This window comes from Thamnophis sirtalis, unplaced genomic scaffold (assembly GCF_051295495.1).
Source record: "Thamnophis sirtalis isolate CommonGarterSnake01/CBP01778 unplaced genomic scaffold, rThaSir2_p1.2 scaffold_11, whole genome shotgun sequence".
NCBI lineage: Eukaryota > Metazoa > Chordata > Lepidosauria > Squamata > Natricidae > Thamnophis > Thamnophis sirtalis.
In genome coordinates, this window is record NW_028261391.1 from 42,044,998 (window position 1) to 42,065,142 (window position 20,145).

General features: G+C 38.4%; 1 protein-coding gene across 8 annotated transcripts in view; it reads right to left on the minus strand.

The window, feature by feature from the left end:
- IWS1 (interacts with SUPT6H, CTD assembly factor 1) overlaps window positions 1-19,220 on the minus strand; it is a 24,865-nt gene extending 5,645 nt beyond the window's left edge. The window contains exons 1-14 of one of the 8 annotated variants that reach the window (XM_087725667.1): window positions 19,084-19,171; window positions 16,820-16,891; window positions 14,349-14,464; window positions 11,890-12,679; window positions 10,317-10,509; window positions 10,063-10,120; window positions 9,234-9,328; window positions 8,144-8,294; window positions 6,802-6,884; window positions 5,009-5,138; window positions 4,442-4,559; window positions 3,316-3,427; window positions 2,874-2,930; window positions 2,591-2,702 (exon numbers count right to left, since the gene is read on the minus strand). In XM_087725667.1, coding sequence (XP_087581793.1) covers window positions 2,591-2,702; window positions 2,874-2,930; window positions 3,316-3,427; window positions 4,442-4,559; window positions 5,009-5,138; window positions 6,802-6,884; window positions 8,144-8,294; window positions 9,234-9,328; window positions 10,063-10,120; window positions 10,317-10,509; window positions 11,890-12,679; window positions 14,349-14,464; window positions 16,820-16,883 — 2,079 coding nt within the window. In that variant the 5' untranslated portion in view covers window positions 16,884-16,891; window positions 19,084-19,171. Of the gene's footprint in view, window positions 1-2,590; window positions 2,703-2,873; window positions 2,931-3,315; window positions 3,428-4,441; window positions 4,560-5,008; window positions 5,139-6,801; window positions 6,885-8,143; window positions 8,295-9,233; window positions 9,329-10,062; window positions 10,121-10,316; window positions 10,510-11,889; window positions 12,680-14,348; window positions 14,465-16,819; window positions 16,892-18,588; window positions 18,729-18,926; window positions 19,047-19,083 lie in introns of those variants that run through there. The other 7 variants (XM_087725665.1, XM_087725663.1, XM_087725664.1 and 4 more) reach the window with 7 other exon arrangements.
- Window positions 19,221-20,145: the final 925 nt, after the last annotated feature.

The following is a 20,145-nucleotide window of genomic DNA, read 5'->3' on the forward strand; positions in this document are numbered from 1 at the left end:
TGGAGTCCTTAGTCGCTGCTTGGAATACAGCGGCGGCGGGGGCTCTAAACCGGATTGCGCCTTTGCGACCTCTCCGAGGCAGCGGATCCAGGAGGACTCCTTGGTTCACCGAGGAACTCCGGGAGATGAAGCGCCAAAAGACGCCTAGAGCAACGCTGGAGGGCCAGTAAATCTGAGTCAGACCGAGCACTGATGAGAGCCTTTATTAGAGCCTATCTCGTGGCAATATGTTCGCATTTTGCCGCCCTTATTGCATCCGCCGAATCGCGCCCAGCCGCCTTGTTTAGAATAACCCGCTCCCTCTTGAAAGGGAGGGATGCGGATGACCCTCTACAGGGTAGAGCTGAGGAATTTGTTCAGTATTTGACGGATAAAGTCTCTCGGATTCGGACAGAGCTGGACTCCAATTGCACGATACCAGCCGAGGTACCGGGGGAGGGTCTTGAGCATGCTTTATGGATTGAGTTTCAACGGGTTTCTCCTGATGAAGTGGACAAGGCCATGGGAGCGGTGAGTGCCTCCACTTGTATACTGGACCCGTGTCCCTCCTGGCTGGTCTCGACCAGCAGGGAGGTGACATGCGGCTGGATCCAGACGATTGTGAACACCTCTCTCCAGGAGGGAATCTTCCCACCCCTCATAAAGGATGCGGTGGTGAGACCCCTCCTGAAGAAATCGTCTCTGGACCCAGCCATTTTGAGCAACTATCGTCCAGTCTCCAACCTTCCCTTTGTAGGGAAGGTTGTTGAGAAAGTGGTGGCCTCGCAACTCCGATGGTCCTTGGATGAAGCCGATTATCTAGACTCTTTTCAGTCGGGTTTCAGGCCTGGTTACAGCACGGAAACTGCTTTGGTCGCGCTGATCGATGATCTCTGGCGGGCCAGGGATAGGGGTCACCCCTCTATCCTTGTGCTTCTTGACCTCTCAGCGGCCTTCGATACCATCGACCATGGTATCCTTCTGCGACGTTTGCGAGAAGTGGGGGTGGGAGGCACCGTTTTGCGGTGATTCTCCTCCTACCTCTCGGACAGGTCACAGTCGGTGTTGGTCGGAGGGCAGAGATCGACCCCAAGGCCCCTCAAGTATGGGGTGCCGCAGGGTTCGGTCCTGTCCCCCCTCCTATTTAACATCTACATGAAGCCGCTGGGTGAGATCATACGCCGGCACGGGATTAAGTATCACCAATATGCAGATGATACGCAGCTGTATCTGTCTGCCCCGTGCCAACTCAGCGAAGCAGTAGAAGTGATGTGCCAGGGCCTGGAGGCTGTTAGAGTCTGGATGGGAGCAAACAAGTTGGCACTCAATCCAGACAAGACCGAGTGGCTTCTGATGTTCCCTCCCAAAGTTTGTCCAACTGTTCCATCTCTCAGGCTGGGGGGCGAAATTATACGCCCCTCAGAGAGGGTTCGCAATTTGGGAGTCCTCCTGGACCCACAGCTGACTCTAGAACACCATCTGTCAGCTGTGACCAGGGGGACCTTTGCTCAGGTCCGCCTGGTGCACCAATTGCGACCCTACCTGGATCAGACCTGGATCGGGAGGCCCTTCAGACAGTCACTCACGCCCTTGTGAGCTCAAGACTGGATTATTGTAATGCGCTCTACATGGGGCTGCCCTTGAAGAGTGTTCAAAGACTCCAATTAGTCCAGAATGCAGCCGCGCGAGCGATTGTGGGTGCACCAAGGTACACCCACATTACACCTATCCTCCGCGACCTGCACTGGCTACCTATTAGTCTCCGAATCCGCTTCAAGGTGCTGGTCGCTACCTATAAAGCCCTACATGGCATCGGACCTGGGTACCTGAGAGACCGCCTCCTGCCGATTACCTCTCTCAGACCAATTAGATCACACAGGTTGGGTCTCCTCCGGATTCCATCTGCCAGCCAATGTCGGCTGGCGACTCCCCGGGGGAGGGCCTTCTCTGTTGCAGCTCCGGCCCTCTGGAACGAGCTCCCTGTTGAGATCCGGACCCTTACTACCCTCCCGGCCTTCCGCAAAGCCACCAAGTCCTGGTTGTTCCAGCAGGCTGGGGGGAGCTGAGAAGCATCTACCTCCACGGAAATTGTGAATGTTGGTTTTGTTTTTAATATGTTGTCTTTGTCTTGTTCCCCCCTTTCCCTTGTCTTTTGTGAGCCGCCCGGAGTCCTCCGGGAGTGGACGGCATACAAGACAAATAAATAAATAAATAAATAAATAAATAAATAAATAAATAAATAAATGTAAAAAATAAAAGTCAGAGGAGATGAATTGCTTTCATTTCATACTGTGATGAACAGAAAGAATGGAGCAAAGAAAGACACCTACAAGCTCTGTGGGGTTAATTTATGGGATTGGATTGAGAAGAACCCTTTGTGCAAATATTTCAAGATCATAGCCATAGCAGCAATATAAAACAGTTAATAAATATACAAATATTCACACTGGAAAGAATAGTAGCACATGGAGTACATGGATGGAACTATGGAAATGATACTAAAGGAGAGCAGTAGTGTAGGAGAATTTCAGTGAATCCTGCACAACATCTAACTTAGAATAGATCTAATTTCAATGTTACAAAATGTTTTCCTTATCCATTAGCCACTTACCCGAGAGGACTCCATTTCCACATTCCATTTTGGCCTCACTACATAATCCTTATTGGAGGGCATTGGAACTCTGGCACGAGCACAAAATCCTGGATCACCAGGTCTGAGAGCTCTAAAAAAATATAACAAAGGTACTGCTAAATAATACAAGGGTATTGCAGGCTCTCCCTCAAACCATTTAGTTGGCTTTTTTGTCCTATAAAAGCTCAACATTCTTCATTACAAACCACAGAATGAAAGTGTGAGATATCAAAATGATATTTGAAGAATTAGTCACACATACTTTTCCTCTCCTGTTAATACTTTCTCCAGGTCCCTGCGGGGTGTCTGACCACCAGAGCTGCAAAAACAGAAGAAGGATGGTTAGTACTACAAAAGATGAGTAAACAAATCATAATCCAAATAGTCTCTTTCCTATAAATCAAATTTGAAAAAAAAAATAATAATAGAAAAAACATGTTCGGCAAACTGCAACTCACAGGAACAAGAATACTCCTAAGGAAGAATGCTTCAGGAAGAAGCAAACAGTTTTTGAAAATAAATATGACTTTCATAAGATAAAACATTTACAAAATGAATGACAAGTTTCAAAAGATTCCAGAGAAGGGACACTAAACTATATACAGCAACTTTTTGGATTACTCTTTAAATTATTACATAACTGAAATCACTACAAAGCATTTGTAGTCAAAACACTAAAGGCATTATACATTCGTATAAGATACCTGCTTAATCGCCTTCGTTGAGGCATCTGCTCCAGATCTCTCTGTTCTCTTTCTTCTCTGGTCATTCCCTTATAGTTTGATGTTAAACCAAAAATGGGCCGGGACCATTCATCTATTTAGTTTTATTAAAAAAGAGAACAGAATTAATTAAATAAAAGTAACAAAACAGCACATACCCAGTATCTACCCAATAAGAAACTTGACCTCAGGCAGCCACTTGAACCGCTTAACCTTAAACAGAGATTTTAGCCCATTTAACTAAATCTGAATATGAGCTGATGAGAGCTAAATAGCTTGAAATAGATCTATACTAGTCTCCCTTTATTTATTTATCAGCACAAATACAACACAAATGTAACAAAGGCAACAGTAAAAATATTGGGTTTCTGTCTGGATGGTCTCTTGTGACGAGCTGATAGACAGAGAATGGAAGCAGTAAGCTTCCTCCCATATTTGGGCATACCAGGGTTTGTGACACTAAATAAATATACATACATACATACATAGTCATAAATTCCAAAAAATATACATTGTAGTTACTGTTAAATTCAACACACGTACGAAAGTACTATACCAGTTTGACATATATTTAAGACAGCTGTAATTTAGTCCTTTCACTTAATAATGAGTTTAAAAAACTGAAACATAAGCTTTATGTATATTTAGGCCTGCATTTATCAATGCTAATCTTGTAAACATTTACCTGAATTCCCATACATAAACAAAATGAAACATAAAAAGGATTTTTATAAAAAATAACATTGAAAATACAATAAAATAAGCATTTTCTATGGTAGCATTTTCTATTTTAGAAACAGATTAGAAAAAAGGGACAAGTGAACCATCAAGACTGCCCTTTGAGGGTTTTTTTTTTGGTTCTTTCATTAATTAATTATTTTTAATATTTGTTTTCATAGTTTGTCTATAAATTATTTTTATAGTTTTCTTATAGTGAACCAAAAGGTCAGACTGGACTTGGCATTTTTATCCATTTATTGAGTCCTTTTCAAAGACTTGAGATAGATGGATTATTTTTAATTTATTTAATTTTATTTTTTAATATTTGTCAGATGATGGACTTTTATGATATTTTTTAGTCGCCTACAGTACATCACAGTTTACTTACTAATTAGCTTTCCTGCCATATCCTTGTTGGACCGCGATTCCTTTGGGTGTTTGTAGAGATACATCACTGCTCTTCCAATCCCACTGTGTTTTAAGGTCTCCTGGCTCACACTAGGTAACTACAAAAAAGAATGACAAAAACCATACTCCGCTTAAACTTCAGAATTGCAGTTTTGTTTTAATAATAAAAGTCTAAGCATATTAGGTACAAATATCAGGAAGGAATTTTTTTAAAGTGGAAAGAAACAGATGCTCAGGTGAGCTATGGCATTCTCGACAGAGAAGCTGGAAGAAATTAAGCATCTATTAGAAATAAGTAAATTCAGAGATTCTCCTATGTTCAAGTTTCTTTCTTAACTTTTATAGAATTTGGTTTTACAGAGCAGCTATACTTCATTATTGTATTGGTTTTAAAATGAAACTACTTCTGTAGGTACTGAAACTGTGCAGAAACTGATATCACGATTCATCTTATTGCTATGTGCCTATTAATCTCACAAAGATAAATTTTATAAAAAGCAAGGATGCCAAATAAATTATGCTGACTCTACATGCATGGGAGGCTGACCTCTTGCAGAATCTTCAAGAGCTCTTCTCGAATTTTCAGGGCAGGAAGACTCCGATCTGGTAGTGGAGAAAGCCACTCTTTGATGGCTGACATCACACCACTGTCAATGAAAGTTTCCTTCAAGTCCTGCCTAAAAATTGAAAACAAAATGTTAAGCTACTTCAAAAGTAAGGAAAGGGGTATATTGTTGGAAATACATCAATTTCTTTCTTTATTGCCACTGAACAGTCCATGCTTAAAATGACAAAAAATATTAAGACAGGATGGGAAGCTTTTTTGAATTTTAAATCATCTACACTATATTGCCAAAAGTATTCTCTCACTTGCCTTTACTCACATATGAACTTACTGTAAGTGACATCCCATTCCTAATCCATAGGGTTCAATATGACGTCAGTCCACCCTTTGCAGCTATAACAGCTTCAACTCTTCTGGGAAGGCTGTCCACAAGGTTCAGGAGTGTGTTTATGGGAATTTTTGACCATTCTTCCAGAAGCGCATTTATGAGGTCACACACTGATGTTGGGCGAGTTTACGTGGCCTACCACTTCGTGGCTGTCATTCCCAAACACTTCCACGTTCTTATAATACAGCTGACAGTTGACTGTGGAATATTTAGGAGCGAAGAAATTTCACGACTGGATTTGTTGCACAGGTGGCATCCTATCACAGTTCCACGCTGGAATTCACTGAGCTCCTGAGAGCGACCCATTCTTTCACAAATGTTTGTAAAAACAGTCTGCATGCCTAGGTACTTGATTTTTATACACCTGTGGCCATGGAAGTGATTGGAACACCTGATTCTGATTATTTGGATGGGTGAGTGAATACTTTTGGCAATATAGTGTATGTAGCCACCTTCTGGTTACAACACTTTGCCCTGCTGATCTATCCATTTGATTTCTGTATTGGGCAAGATCTTTGAAGAGACTATCAAGCAGCATCTCTATGAGCACTTGAGTCAATTAACAGGAGCATGCAAACAAACCATACCAGACCAATTTTATAATCTTCTTGGATAAAATTTATTAGTGGATTGGGGAATGCATAGATACAGTATACTGGACATGTACCTTAGCAAAGCCTTATAACAAATTGCTTCATAGCAAAATACAGGCTAAATTAGTTAAAACCTTCTGGCTGAACTGTAAACCAGTGGAACAGTCTGCAATGTGATGTGTTGAATTTTCATTTGCTAGATGTCTTCAAAAGACACGGATTGAGACAGGATTGTCATCTGTCAGATAATCTTTTGGATCATACTCTAAGCAGGTAGTTGGACTAGATACTTCTAAGTTTCCACTGAATCTTATGATGCTTAAACACTTAAAGAATAACTTTTAGAGGATATAAGCTAATTTGGTGCAAATACCTAAATAGTTTGAATGCACATGAATATGTAGATCCTAATTATTATAAGTAAATGATTCACTGATACGGTCAACAGATTTGTAGCTAGATTGGCTCTACTTCAAACAAGTTATTTGAAAAAAAAATTATCATGGTAAATTTTATTCACCTTATTTAAAATTATTTGGAAATTCAGTGATTTTAATAAAACTTTCCAAAGTATAACAAAACTTTAAAAGTCATGTTATTTTCAACAGAATGTTAGTCTTCAAAATTTTTAATTCATCTCATTTCAAAATAACAAATCAAATTTATTTAAACAAAGGAGAATTGCAGTATCTACTTATCTAGATAAAAATAAATAACGGTTAGCATATGACCATCTACAATATATCATAGCTGTTTTCCAATACTGTACAGGAAAAACAATTAGTTTTCCTTACTTTTTAAGATGCATGACTACAGTTGGGAGCAAAGTTAATTTCTTTAGTGCTGGTTTCTTCTGTGTGTTCAACTGTCTGTCCTCCTGCAAGAAATTATACATGGCATTAAAAATAAGCAGAAAAAAGCAAAATGCTTAAAACACTTGCAGATCAAATCAACTACTATCTTATTTTAGAGAAATAACTTAAAAAGGAAGCCTAAGCCTTAACTATAAAACTAAGAAAAAAATAACAATTATGGCTGTTTAAATTTCACTGATATTTCTTCATTTATATGAGGTTTTTTATGTATTGAATTTTTTATGTACTAAAGACGCGGTGGCTCAGTGGCTAAGACGCTGAGCTTGTCGATCAGAAAGGTTGGCAGTTCAAATCCCTAGCATCGCGTAACGGAGTAAGCTCCTGTTACTTGTCCCAGTTTCTGCCAACCTAGCAGTTTGAAAGCATGTAAAACTGCAAGTAGAAAAATAGTAAACACGTTCCATGCGCCTTTGGCGTTTAGTCATGCCTGCCACATGACCACGGAGATGTCTTCAGACAGCGCAGGTTCTTCGGCTTTGAAATGGAGATGAGCATCTAGTCATGAACCTTTACCTATCTACTGAATCAATGAGATTTCTGTATCCAGATAGTTTACAGAATTTCATTCAATGTACCCATCAGCCACAAAAGAGCACTTATACTCTTTGTGATATTAGGAAGAAGCAGGAATAACAGTTTTTTAAAAACATCTTGATACTCTCCTAAGAATGTGAACTAACTAAATAAAAAGGGCAAATTTAACAAGCAATGCTGTACTTTGTAAACAGAAAGAATGTGATGAGCCGCTTTTAAAATATTTGCAGATTAGACATCAGCATTTAGATCATTATAAGCTTTGGCTCTACAGGTAATCCTCAACTTATAACCATTTATTTAACGACCATTGAAAACTGACAGCACGGAAAAAAGTGATGTGACAGGTCCTCACATTATGACTCTTGCAGTTCCCCTGTGGTTATGTGATCAAATTTCAGGTATTTGCCGACTGGCATGTATTTACAGAAGTTGTCAGCATCCTGGAGTCATGTGACCAGCATTTGTAAGCTTCCCAGTGGGCTTTTGACAAACAAACTCAATAGAAAAAGCTGGATATGCTTAATGATTGCAGGAAAAAAGCGGGGGTTTAAAATTAAGCACAGCTCACTTAGTGACAGCATTACAAACTTCAGAAGTCTGGTCCCAATTTTGGTCATAAATTCAGGAATCCTCTACTCAATTCAGTGAGACAAACAATCCAGTTTAAAATAATTTCATTTGCATGAACTATATCCTTACAAGCCTTGGAAAGCAACAGACACACCTCTGCGGCTTCAGTCATCTTAACAATCATGGCACTGACTACATCGTCAGCATCACTAATGAATGTCCCACCATCTCGATTGCGCCGGCGTTTGCCACTCATGCTCTTTTTCCGTTGTAACATCATATCAAAATCTGACATGAAGTCCATACTGAAAGACAAATTCAAAGATTAACAGAATATAATAACATCTTAAACAAATTTAAGCAAGGATGATTCTCTTACATATAATACATGACATATTTGGTACAAGTCAATCAACAAAATAATAAAGAGCACTTTATTTACTTCTAAAAATTATGACGTAGAATTTACAACTTTGGCGGCAATCCTGAAATTATAAATGTACTGGTATTTAAAGAAAAAGAATAAGCTAGCAGCCTTAAGAATCACAAAAAGCAATAGTATGGAAATGTCTTGTTTTGTTACTTATGACAAATACAAGTTTCAAACTGTAAATTAGGATTTGAGTTATCTGTTATCATCACAGTATAGAGTACATGAAAAAGCCAAGTGGGTTTTTTTTACATTTTTACCACTTTAGGACTATAGTTCCATTCTTTACCTTGAATCCCATGGGATATGTTAAAGGATCTGCATAGGCAAAAACACACAGAGCCTAAACAAAAGTTTTGTGAAAGCAAGTTGGCTATGAAATAAAAAATACAAACAATGGAAAAGTGCCTGACTTTCAAAGGGTGCCTTGTCCAGTATATGGTATAGGAGCATGGTTGGAATGGTTTTGTAGAGGGTTTGATTAATATCAGAAATATATTGATTTACAGAAAGCATTGCCTTCCTCATCTGATTAGCTCTGCCTTCTATGTAGAAGAAGGCAACATAGAATTCTAACAAAAACAAAACACTTGCCCCAATTATTATTATTTTTTACTAAAGTTTAGTATGTGGGTCTTCCTCAAACTTGAATTAGGATTAGGAAAATGTAATTTTAAACTGGGGAGGGGGAGAGAAATAATGCATGTATGCTATGTTGAAATGCCTAAAGAAACGGCAGGATTTTTAAATGTGATATATAATTTGATATACATCAGATCAATTTGGTTTCTTGTAACTATCATAAGAGACTTACTGTTTTCCTCTTTTGATATTGTCATCAGAATCTGACTCATCTGCTACTTCTTTTCTTTCTGCTTTCTCCTCTTCCAAATCCTCTTGGTTAAATCCCTTGGGTTAAACACAATAGAAGTTGGTTAAATACAATGTACATTTTTAAGAACACTTAACAGAGATCAATCATAGCATTTAAAGCTTTGAAGGTTCACAGTAACATTTCATCCATGACATCACATTTCCAGCTGGCCAAGGCTATCGATTGTGCATCCAGCAACAGATAAAGCTAACAAACTAATACAATTCAAAGGTGATGAAAAGGCATGCAGGATTTTGGAAGTGTCCAGAATATTTCCATCAGGCAGGATGATAAAAAGGTAAAGAGAGATAATCCGGCTTCAAGCAAAACTGATATGTTTACATAGGTTTTTTGGCATTATGGAAGTAGCTTGCTAATGGTCTTCAGAAGATGCAAATACAGCTAATCTCTGGGACTAAAGCAAATAGCATGGTTTCAACACCAGCAACTTATGTTTAGTTAGGTTATTCTTTTTCTGTTTGTTTTGTCTTTATTACTATTTATTCATTTTTATGTTTTTATTGTGTTTTTATATTTTATGGTATTCAGTGGGGGGTCTTTCAAATCCAGAAGCAGAAAAACAACAACAGTATTTTCCCAATGAAGTGTGGCGAACTTGAAAAAGGCTTATTATTTTGTTATCAAAGTCTAAGAAATCTATTTAACTAAGATGAAAGTGACTTAAAGGAGCATGCATTGGCAGATGCCTCCAAAGTACAGGAAGGAGTGATGTATGGGAAGAACAAAATACAAATTCATGATAACTTACTGTAAATTCTTCTTCTTCCTCATCTCCAGATTCTCCAAATATATCTGCTATGAGGTTTCTAGGGGGGGGCAAAAAAGCTGATGTTCATAATCATTTTCTGGGCATGCTACCTAACACTACAACTTTTATTTATTTAAAGAATTTATATGGACACCTAACTTAAAACACCACTGGATAGTTTACAAAAAAAATCAAATATATGTCTCATCTATCTACTGTTCCAGAACTTAATCTTGTAATTTAAAATTACTTACTCTTGCTCATTTCCTGACTCGCTGTCACTTCCAAAAAGATCTTTTTCTTCTTCTTTTTTCTTTCCACTGTCATCCTTATCATCATCTTCCTCACTATCAGAAGCGATAGATTTCTTTTGCTTTTCATATTTCCCTGATGTAGCATCACTATCTGATTCATCACCATCAGAGATAATGCGGCCCTTTTTGGCAGCTGCCAACAGATGAATAAATAAATGAATCAAAAACTGAGCCAACATGGAGCAAAATAATCATCAACTACTTGAAAAAATATATCCTTAACATTAAAAAGGAATTATTTGCAACTGCAGAAAAATTAAACTTGTGTCAAGTAGCAACTAGTCCTCCTAGCTTTATTAAGAATTGCAGTAACCACTCTGAAGAAATAAGATCCCATTTTAACACCTTTGTTATATAGTTTGCTTAAAAACAGCATGATTTCCCCCCCCAAAAGATTTTAGATCTCTGCCAATTCATTTTTATCATATGTCTTGTTAATTGATTGTACCAAGACAAAGTTTTCAAACTGCTATGTTGTAATGTCAAACAGCAACCGTTTGGGATGGGGGTAGAGTACAATGGGCAACTGTATGGCCCATTTTCTTTTAATGAAGAGAAATCATCCACCACCTGCACCTTAGAAAGTTCATTTTGGACTCCTGCAGTATTTGTAATACAATCAAGATAGACTGAAGAAGTCACTTGGATAAGCAGTGAAAGATTTCAAACCAAAAAAGGAAAGAAGTCCAATTGCTATGACTCAACTTCCAGAGAACTACACTGGATAAATGAGACTCTTCATTGACATACTGAAGATTGAACATAATTTTATTTTTAAACATGAATATTAAAAGAAATCTGCACTTTATGCTTTGGTATTTCTGATTGCTCCTCTGTATTCTTTATTGAAAAAAATTATATTCCTCAAATATTTGATTACTGATGTGGAAAGAATGGATAGAACAGAAAGTGCTAAAGTTGGAGCAAAAAAGTACAAATATATAATATATATCTAGGGAAGATAGGGAAGTTGCAACAATGCAATAGTTCTACTTTTCTCTACAATTAAGTGAACACACTAAATTGCTTTTCCCGTACTTTTCTAAACTGGACAGAGACTGAGGACAACTTCTAGCAGCTGGGGTTCACCAGTGTCCTTTTTACTGTGGTGGCTTAATGTTTCAGCGGGTAGAATAAGGGCATACTGATATCAACAGAATTTGAGAAATTTTTCACATCCTTTCCTCCAACTTTTGAGGATTCAGCTTTTAAAGATGTGTTACATTTAGTATATTCTAAAGTACGAGAAGGTGATACGGTTAGACATATCAAAATGAATCACCGTTCACACATATATTTACACATTTATCCCCTGTTCTGCATGATTGATTTCTACTGAATGTGCAATGCCTAATGGCAGGATTGCTTATGCATTTTATTCACCTGGATGATGCAAATGATAATAAGCTGATGTGAGACTCATCACATATAAATGTTCAGAGCCAAACCTTTATGTCACACACATCATAGCATATATAGACTGAAAATTAGTTCTGAATTCATTTTTCCTTACGTGTTCTTTCTTCATCTTCACTATCAGAGAGCACAACAGCTTTCCTTTTGGTCAACTTCTCCTCCTCTTTTCCATCTTCTTCATCACTGTCTATCTTCTGTTTTTTGGGACTTCCTTCTTCTTCACTGTCAAAGCCATGAAGTTTCTTTCCAATATCACTATCTGAAAGCTGAGCATTATTCACCAGTTCCTCTTCTTTCTTATTTTCTCCATCACTGTCACCTACCTCTATTTTCTTTTTATTTCTGGAGGGATCTTCAGATTCAGAGTCACTGGACTGGACCTTCTGCTCCTCATTTTCAGAGTCACTGACAACAGGCTTTTTCACTGTCTCATTTTCTGAATCAGTGTCATGACTTTTTGGGTGCTCCTCAGTTTCGGAGTCACTGATTGGATGTTTCTGGGGTTCTTCATTTTCTAAATCACTTTCATGCCTTTTATGCAAACTCTCATGTTCGGAATCACTGCCCGTGTGCTTTGGAGGTTCCTCATTTTCAGATTCACTGCCATGGCCCTTCGGAGGTTCCTCAGTCTCAGAATCACTGGCCTGATTATTTATAGCATCCTCATTCTCAGAGTCACTGGCAGGTTGAACAGGATTGTCTTCAATATCGGAATCACTATCTTTCTCTCTATCAACCCCTTCATTTTCTGAATCACTGCCATTATGATTAACGGCATCCTCGTTTTCTGAATCACTATGTTTCTCTCTCGGTGTATCTTCATTTTCCGAGTCTGTCATGGGATGTTCTAGAGTTTGTCTGTCATCTTCCCCATCACTAGGTTCATTCTGGAAAAATAAAAATAATAATATCAAGGTAGCTGCTGAAAGTAAATGAAGGCCAACTCAAAAAATATAATTACATCAAAAATGATCACTGGTATTACAGATGAAATGTTTAGCATTAAAATAGAATTTAACTGTAAATTAAGTACAGGTAGTCTTGCAATAAGACCGTAATGGAACCTGCCCATTACACGCTGTTGTTAAACAAAATGGCTTCACTTAACCTCCAGCAAGCAAGGGGACATCAGGCCAGTCGAAGTTTCCAAACTCCAGCAAGCAAGGGGACATCAGGCAGTCTGTAGCCTCCAAGTAAATAAGGGGAGATCCCACCCAAGAACTTGCAAGATTTGCTTTATTCTAGGTCGCAGAAACACTCAACTTACCTTTCTGTTTTTTGCAGCTTCTAAGAGAGGCACCCAGCCTGATACGGGATCAGTATCTTACTGTCACAGCCTAGTGGCAAACTCCTGCTATTTTGCAACAAGGTTTTGTTTATTTATTGTTTTAAGGAGGCTCCATTTTTTAAAGGAGGCTCAATTTCTTTGTGGAGGTTCACAAGAATAGCAATAGCACTTAGAATTATATACTTCACAGTGCTTCATAGCCGTTTCTAAGCAGTTTACAGAGTTAGTATATTGCCCTCAATAATCTCGATCCTCATTTTACTGACCTTGGAATCAATCTTGGAATCAAGACTGAATCAATCTTGAGCTGGTGAGAATCAACTCCTGGCAGTTGGCAGTTAGCAGAATTAGCCCGCAATACTGCATTCTAACCATTTTGCCACCACTTGCTTTGTCATTAGGCTAGGTCTGTTAAGAAAACTGACAGCTAGTGATGAATGCACACTAGGACGACCTAAAGATTAGGTTAGGGACAGATCATCATGAAGAAAATCTAACTCCGTGGTTACTAAGAGTTGACATCAACTTAAAGGGATGTATTAAATCATTCATTCATATTAGCAAATCAATTGTTAAAATTTTCCATTCATACAACATAAAATCAACAAATACTTAAATAATATAGGAAAATATTAAGTGAAATACTTTCAAAAGCAACCTTCTATTCCATCCCAAATTACTTTTTCAGCCTGAGCCCTTTTTCAAAATGGTTCAGTTAACAGTACTAATAGCTATATAGTAATGAGTGTTATTGCAAACCTTCTTGAAATATACATATGAAATCTATGCAAATTTTTTGAAAATGTTTATTATTTCTTGTACATTTTGAAAAAATTAACTGTAGTGTCAAAACATTACTATCCTTTACTTTATAGTGAAATATTGCAATTTGCAGTTACTTTTAAAAGATCATATAAATTAAATATTAACTATTAACTTTTAAGAAATCTTTTGCTTAAACAGATAGGAACTATAGGCAGAATAATTTCCAGTTAATTTAATGTGTGTGTGTGTGTGTGTGTGTGTGTGTGGTGTGTGTGTGTGTAGTATTTGTGCTGATAAATAAATAAAGGGAGACTAGTATAGATCTATTTCAAGCTATTTAGCTCTCATCAGCTAGCCATACCCTTATTGGGATTCGAACCTGGGCTGTATTGTATATTAGACAGATGTGTTAACCACTAACACAGGCTCTGATCCGTTATATATACATACACACACACACACATACACACACACACACACACACACAAAAATTTCCTGACTACCTCTGAATGTTGTCCTATGCTGCCGTTCTCTGATCCAGAGTGTTGTTCATTTCTGTTATCTTCCATGTCCGATCCCGAATCACGCTCATCCTGTACTGGTGTGGCTCCACCATCATCTGTAACACATTGTTTAAATCAAACTAAAAGTTGATGATGATTTTCAATACATAGAAACAATTACATCAATGCAAATGAATATTGTACTAGTTTTAATTATCTCTATATTCTTGCCCTTTGTTTAAAACCAGCATGAGACTGCTGAGAATGGTAATTTACCACTCTGGAGTCAATACGTGGGTAATACCGCACTTTTCCCCGTGACCCGTCAAAAGCGCGGACGACAAAAGCGCGATCGACAAAATCGCGCCTTTGACGTCATCACAGCGCGACGAAAAAGATCGAAAAATTCACATAAAAATTAATAAAAATTAAATTAAAGCAAGCCGATTCACATAAAGGTAAGGGTTAGGGTTAGGGTTAGGGTTAGGGTAAGGGTAAGGGTTAGGGTTAGCTTTAGAGCGTTAGCGTTAGCGTTAGGGTTAGGATAAGGGTTAGCGTTACGTTTTTCGTTACTTTAACGGTTAGGTTTAGGGTTAGGTTTAGGGTTAGGTTAAGAGTTAGGGTTAGGGTTAGGGTTAGGGTTAGGTTTGGGGGGGTTAGGGGAAGGTTTTAGCTTTATTTTTACATTTTTTCGATCTTTTTCGTCGCACTGTGATGACGTCACAGCGCGCTTTTGTCGAGCGCGATTTTGTCCTACGCGCTTTTGTGGTGGAACCCTTTTCCCTTCAGCATTGATGGACAATTTGAAGGTCTTCACATGTGGACTTACCACTTCTGCATTGCATCATCGTCAGCTAAGACATACTTTGTATAAATTCATTTTATGTGCCAATTATTCATTACCTAGACCAGGAAGCTTTTGGGCGGTCGCTCATACTCTGGTCACTTCATGCAATGTGCTCTACTAGGGGCTGTTCTTGAAAATCATTTGCAAACTGTAGCTGGTGTGAAATGCAGTGCCATGGACAATTATGGATATATTTTGCCAAGCCCGTGTAACCCCTTTACCTTGTAAGCTGTGCTTAAAAGGTCACATTTTGGGACCTTTTATGCTATATGCATCATTTTAAATTGGGCAACCTTGAAAATGGTTAAAATAAAAAATAAAAAAATAACAGAAACAAAACATTGAACTAAAATATTCCATAATTAAGGTTTGTTTAGACATTCACTTTCAGTCAGGAGCTGGAATACCATGGAGCTAGATACACAACATAGTCAAGATTATCAATCCTGAAATACTGTAAACATATTCAGTGAACTATGGAAACAGATGCTCATTCCATACAAATAATGTAGAGAGGTATAGGAGTGGGGCAGCAACTATTTATATAATGTTCATTGAGAAAGTTTGTGTTCTGGACTATTTAAAAAGGGAGACATAACTAATTAGCTTATCAAAATGAATTTAACATGACTTAAAATGTTAACAATATAATGTTAACTAATAGTTCCCATTTACAAAAAATGGCACTGAACTCTGCCCGATTACTGGCTCATCAGTCTCCTTAGCATTATCAGTAAATAACATGCCAGATATCTATTCATTTAAGTTCCAGCATTGTCCAGACCTAGAAAAATACAGTGTTAATCAAGAAACAAGTTGAATTTAGAAATGCTCTCTCTACTTTTACCATGCACTTATTCTGCAACATCTGAAAAAATACACTTAAAAACCATGTGCAAAGCTATATGCAGCCTTCACTGATTTTATAGCAATTCTTGATTTCATTTCCCATCCTAATCCAGCATGAGCTTCAAAACCTTTCTATCTATAGATAGAAGGTTCTTTCTGTTTATCTATAAATTATAGGACAACTCAATTATAAAGGTCAGATGCATCACCCACAATCATTACATCAAGAAAAATTCTGCTAACAGAAGAGTTTGGCACAGATATATTCTGGAACCATTATTATTCAATTATTACTACAATTCTTTAGTTGCCAGGATGAACAATTTCTCCCATTATCCTTCAAAATAGGCAGAGCAATATACAGTAATCCGTTTTTAAGCAGATGGGAGTAGTTCTGCTCTCCCAGTCCTATATTGGTCTAAACAGAGCATTGCAAATTTGGCTGAATACTGAATACAGTAATCCTAGAAATCAAGTATAGTAAGACAAAGGCATTGATGTTTGCCAAACACCGTAAAAATACATCTGGAAATCAAACAATTATCCAATTGAATTTAAATATATAAGTACACTAAGATTTAAATAGTGTTGTATTTTATGCCATACCTACATGTAAAATGTATGTTTAATATGTAGCTCAAAAGCTCCAAAATCAGCTACATCCCTGCAAAAATTATTTTGCAGTAAATGGTCATTTCTTATTCTTGCTGCATTTTGAATGCGCTCAGAACAAGTTCAAACACAATTATCATTTGGTGCCTAGATAGATTCATACCTCTTTTGCCCCCTTGGAAAGGGTTCAGACTAAGTTCTTCAGGAGCATATTCCAAGTGTTCCATATGTAATTCTACATTGAGAGGATGGTATCAGTAAGATTGAATCCAGTGGTTGGATATGAATTGTCAGGTAGTAAACTAAATTGTTCTTTTCCCCAGAAGATCAAATTCCTTGGGTTCTTTCCAATAACTTTGTTTCCCTTTGAACTAAGGCAACACAGAGAACTGGAACTCCTGGGTTTTTTCCTAATTTCATTATGTATTCTAGGACATGATTATACAACAGAAGTAATCAAATGCTATAAAAAAACATTGTTATTCAACCCAACCTGGTATTTCTCCTTAATGACATATTTTAAATAGTTCTTGCATACCTCTCAGACCTGCCAGTTATCTAAACCAATTGCTATCCCAAAACTAAGGTTGGCACAATTAATGTGGCGCAATTCAGTATACTTCTATCAGTAATTTTAAAGGGCAGATACAAGGGTAACCCATTCAGATCCAAATTATGCCCAACCAGAGGACTCACTGAATTCACCAAATTTATATTGTTTTATGCTGATGCCTGTTGTGAGCTGTTAACTAAATTTCCTGATCATTTTCATCAGTTTTATTTAAAGCTCTTATTCCAGACTCAATTCTTTAAGCGTGGCCAAATTATATCATGCAATATGTAAGAAGAGCAACACTTTGATTGGTTTGCTTACTTAATTTATTAATTACTATTGGTATTATGTATATGATGTACTTTATGGACTAGTCACTGGCTACAATAATATATATATTTCTCTCTCAATTGCATTGCAGTATATTTCTATTCTACACTAGACATAAAAGTGAAAATATAGTAGGTTCCTTAACATACTGTCTTCATGATTTTGGACTACAATATCTCTCACCATTAATCATGGTGTTTAAGCTGACATAAACTGTAGTTTAAAATACCTGGAAGTTAATAAAAGTCGTCATCACTATTCTATAATTACTATACAGAAGCAAAGAAGAGGAAACTTTACTTGAAGAATTGGCTCCACAAAACATTTCCTTTTTTTCGGAAATGTTACTAACTGAAAGCTCATTCTAATTTTCCACTGCGTAGTAGAATGAAAATAAACTAACACGAAAAAAGATAAATCTATTCATCAAGTGAAATGCATGCATCCCTTTCAAACATTCAGTCAACTGAAAGCCAGTTTGGTGTAGTGGTTAAATATTCTGGCCTAGAAACCAGAAGACTGATTCTTCTAGTTCCACTTTAGGCATAAAAGCCAACTGGGCGATTTTGGGCCAGTCTCTCTCTTAACTAATCTCACATGTGAGGAGTTCACCACTTGAATTACTTATATAGTGGTAAAGGTGGGATAAAAATCCAGTAAATAGTAGATCTCCATTCTTTTTGAAATTATACCTGCTATCCATACTTAATTAAAAACTTCAACTGTATAAATAATACTACAAACAACAACCCACCCAAAATTCAGTATTTGGGCTGTGCAGAAATCTGGATTTAATGGGCATCTCCATAACACACACCTCCACACACTACTCTAGCCATACAAATTGAATTCCATTTTATCTTTGTTCCTTCCCCTCCCACCCCCTTAGTGATTAGAAAATTAAACAAAAGCTTCAAGAAGTGAGTTTGGTGAACTGGAGAATGTTTCCTTCTTTTATCCTCCGCAAAAGGTCTAAAAGCATCACAGCTCATAGGAGGACAAAAATCTGTATCCCTTCCTTGTTTTAGAAACTATATTTTGAAACCTACCAATTATCAAAACACAACATAGCAACATGACACCCAATTAAGCATATTGGGCAAATTTCTCTCTCCCTGCACTTTCATTCAACATATCAGCTTCGTCCCGACGATTACTGGAACGGTAGCCCAACTGATCTAGAGGCTCTCGGGTTGAAGAGAGGCTGAGGAACTCGGGCAACGGTCCGGCACCAAGAGATTCATTAACACAATGGGGCGTAACGGATCCAGTTGCCGGAGCAGCAAGAAAGCTCGTGAACCCCCTTGCTCTCTCCCTCACGTGCAACCCTACAGTCCAAGTCCTACCAGCCGAGCCGAGCTCGCCCTCCCGCCTCCTCCGACTGTACCTGACTGCTCCCCACAGTAATACTCCGTCTCCATAGCCCCGCCTCCCACTACAACCGGGGGGGGGGGTGCTCCGATGGGAACGGCGGGAGCCAAAGAGGAGCTCAGACACCGGATCGAAGCGGGGGGGGAGGGGAGGGAAGAGGGGGTAGGAATCACCTTCCAGTATCTAAGCCGGAAGCAACAGTATCCACGATCTTCCCATCAGCCCTCGCGCCGTAGTTCGGCAGTTCCGCAGGTCTGAAATGGCGCCCCCGCCCCCCGCCCCGAGCGGAACCCAGGCGCTCTTCCGCTTGCGATAATTGGCAGGGCCGTTGCTGTCGCAGAAGCGTTCCAAGAGGAAGGGCGTTGGCTTCGCTGAGCCCGTCGGTGCGAGGTTCTCGGACCAGAGAGATACGAAAGGGGGAAGAGTAGCCCTTCGGGTATATCTTGGAGATTTTCGGCGGGTTATTATGAGACTTAGAATCGCACAATGTTTTGAGGAACTACAGTAGATAGGAGAAAACTGATGAGCGTTTATTCTTCCTGGGATAGTTAATACACAAAGAAAAAACCGGCAGTTTTTAGAACAAGGAGTTAGTACTCTATTTTCAGACTGTTGTCACGTGTGTGTGGGGAAAAACACAACGGACTTTACAGATTTCCTGTGCTTAATCCATTTTTTTGCCTCGGACTTCAAAAAGCCGCACGCATTTTAAACATACAGGCAGTTAAGACGAGTGGCCGTGGTTTCTCTCTAAGCGAGAACTTTAATCCTATTGTTTTAGCCTCCGCTTTGGCGGTTTTCATTAAATAAAGCCGCGGTAACATCGGTATAGACCATTCCCATTTCAGCCTTGAATGAAGAAGACTACAAGTTCTTTGCTACAAACATCCGGCCAGCCACTAGATAACAGATTAATTTTCCTTTACCTTATTGATGTCATTTAGCTGTCGCCCGGGTTCCGGATTATATTAACCCGTGAAACGACAGCATCTAATAGTGTAGCCCATTGTTATTAATCGAGGTTATAAAAATATTGATTTGCATTTGCAGTCACACGTCCCTTCTAAATCTGAAGTCCTCTTCAAGAATGCAAAAAAGTTGCCTCCCATCCTTTGCTGCTTTCCCTTGTAGAAAGCTCTCTGAGCTTATATCTCAAGAGGGGAAAAGTCTTTAGAAAAGTTTAAGCAGACTGTAATAACATCTAGTGAAAAGCTATAGCATGCTAGCCTTAGAAG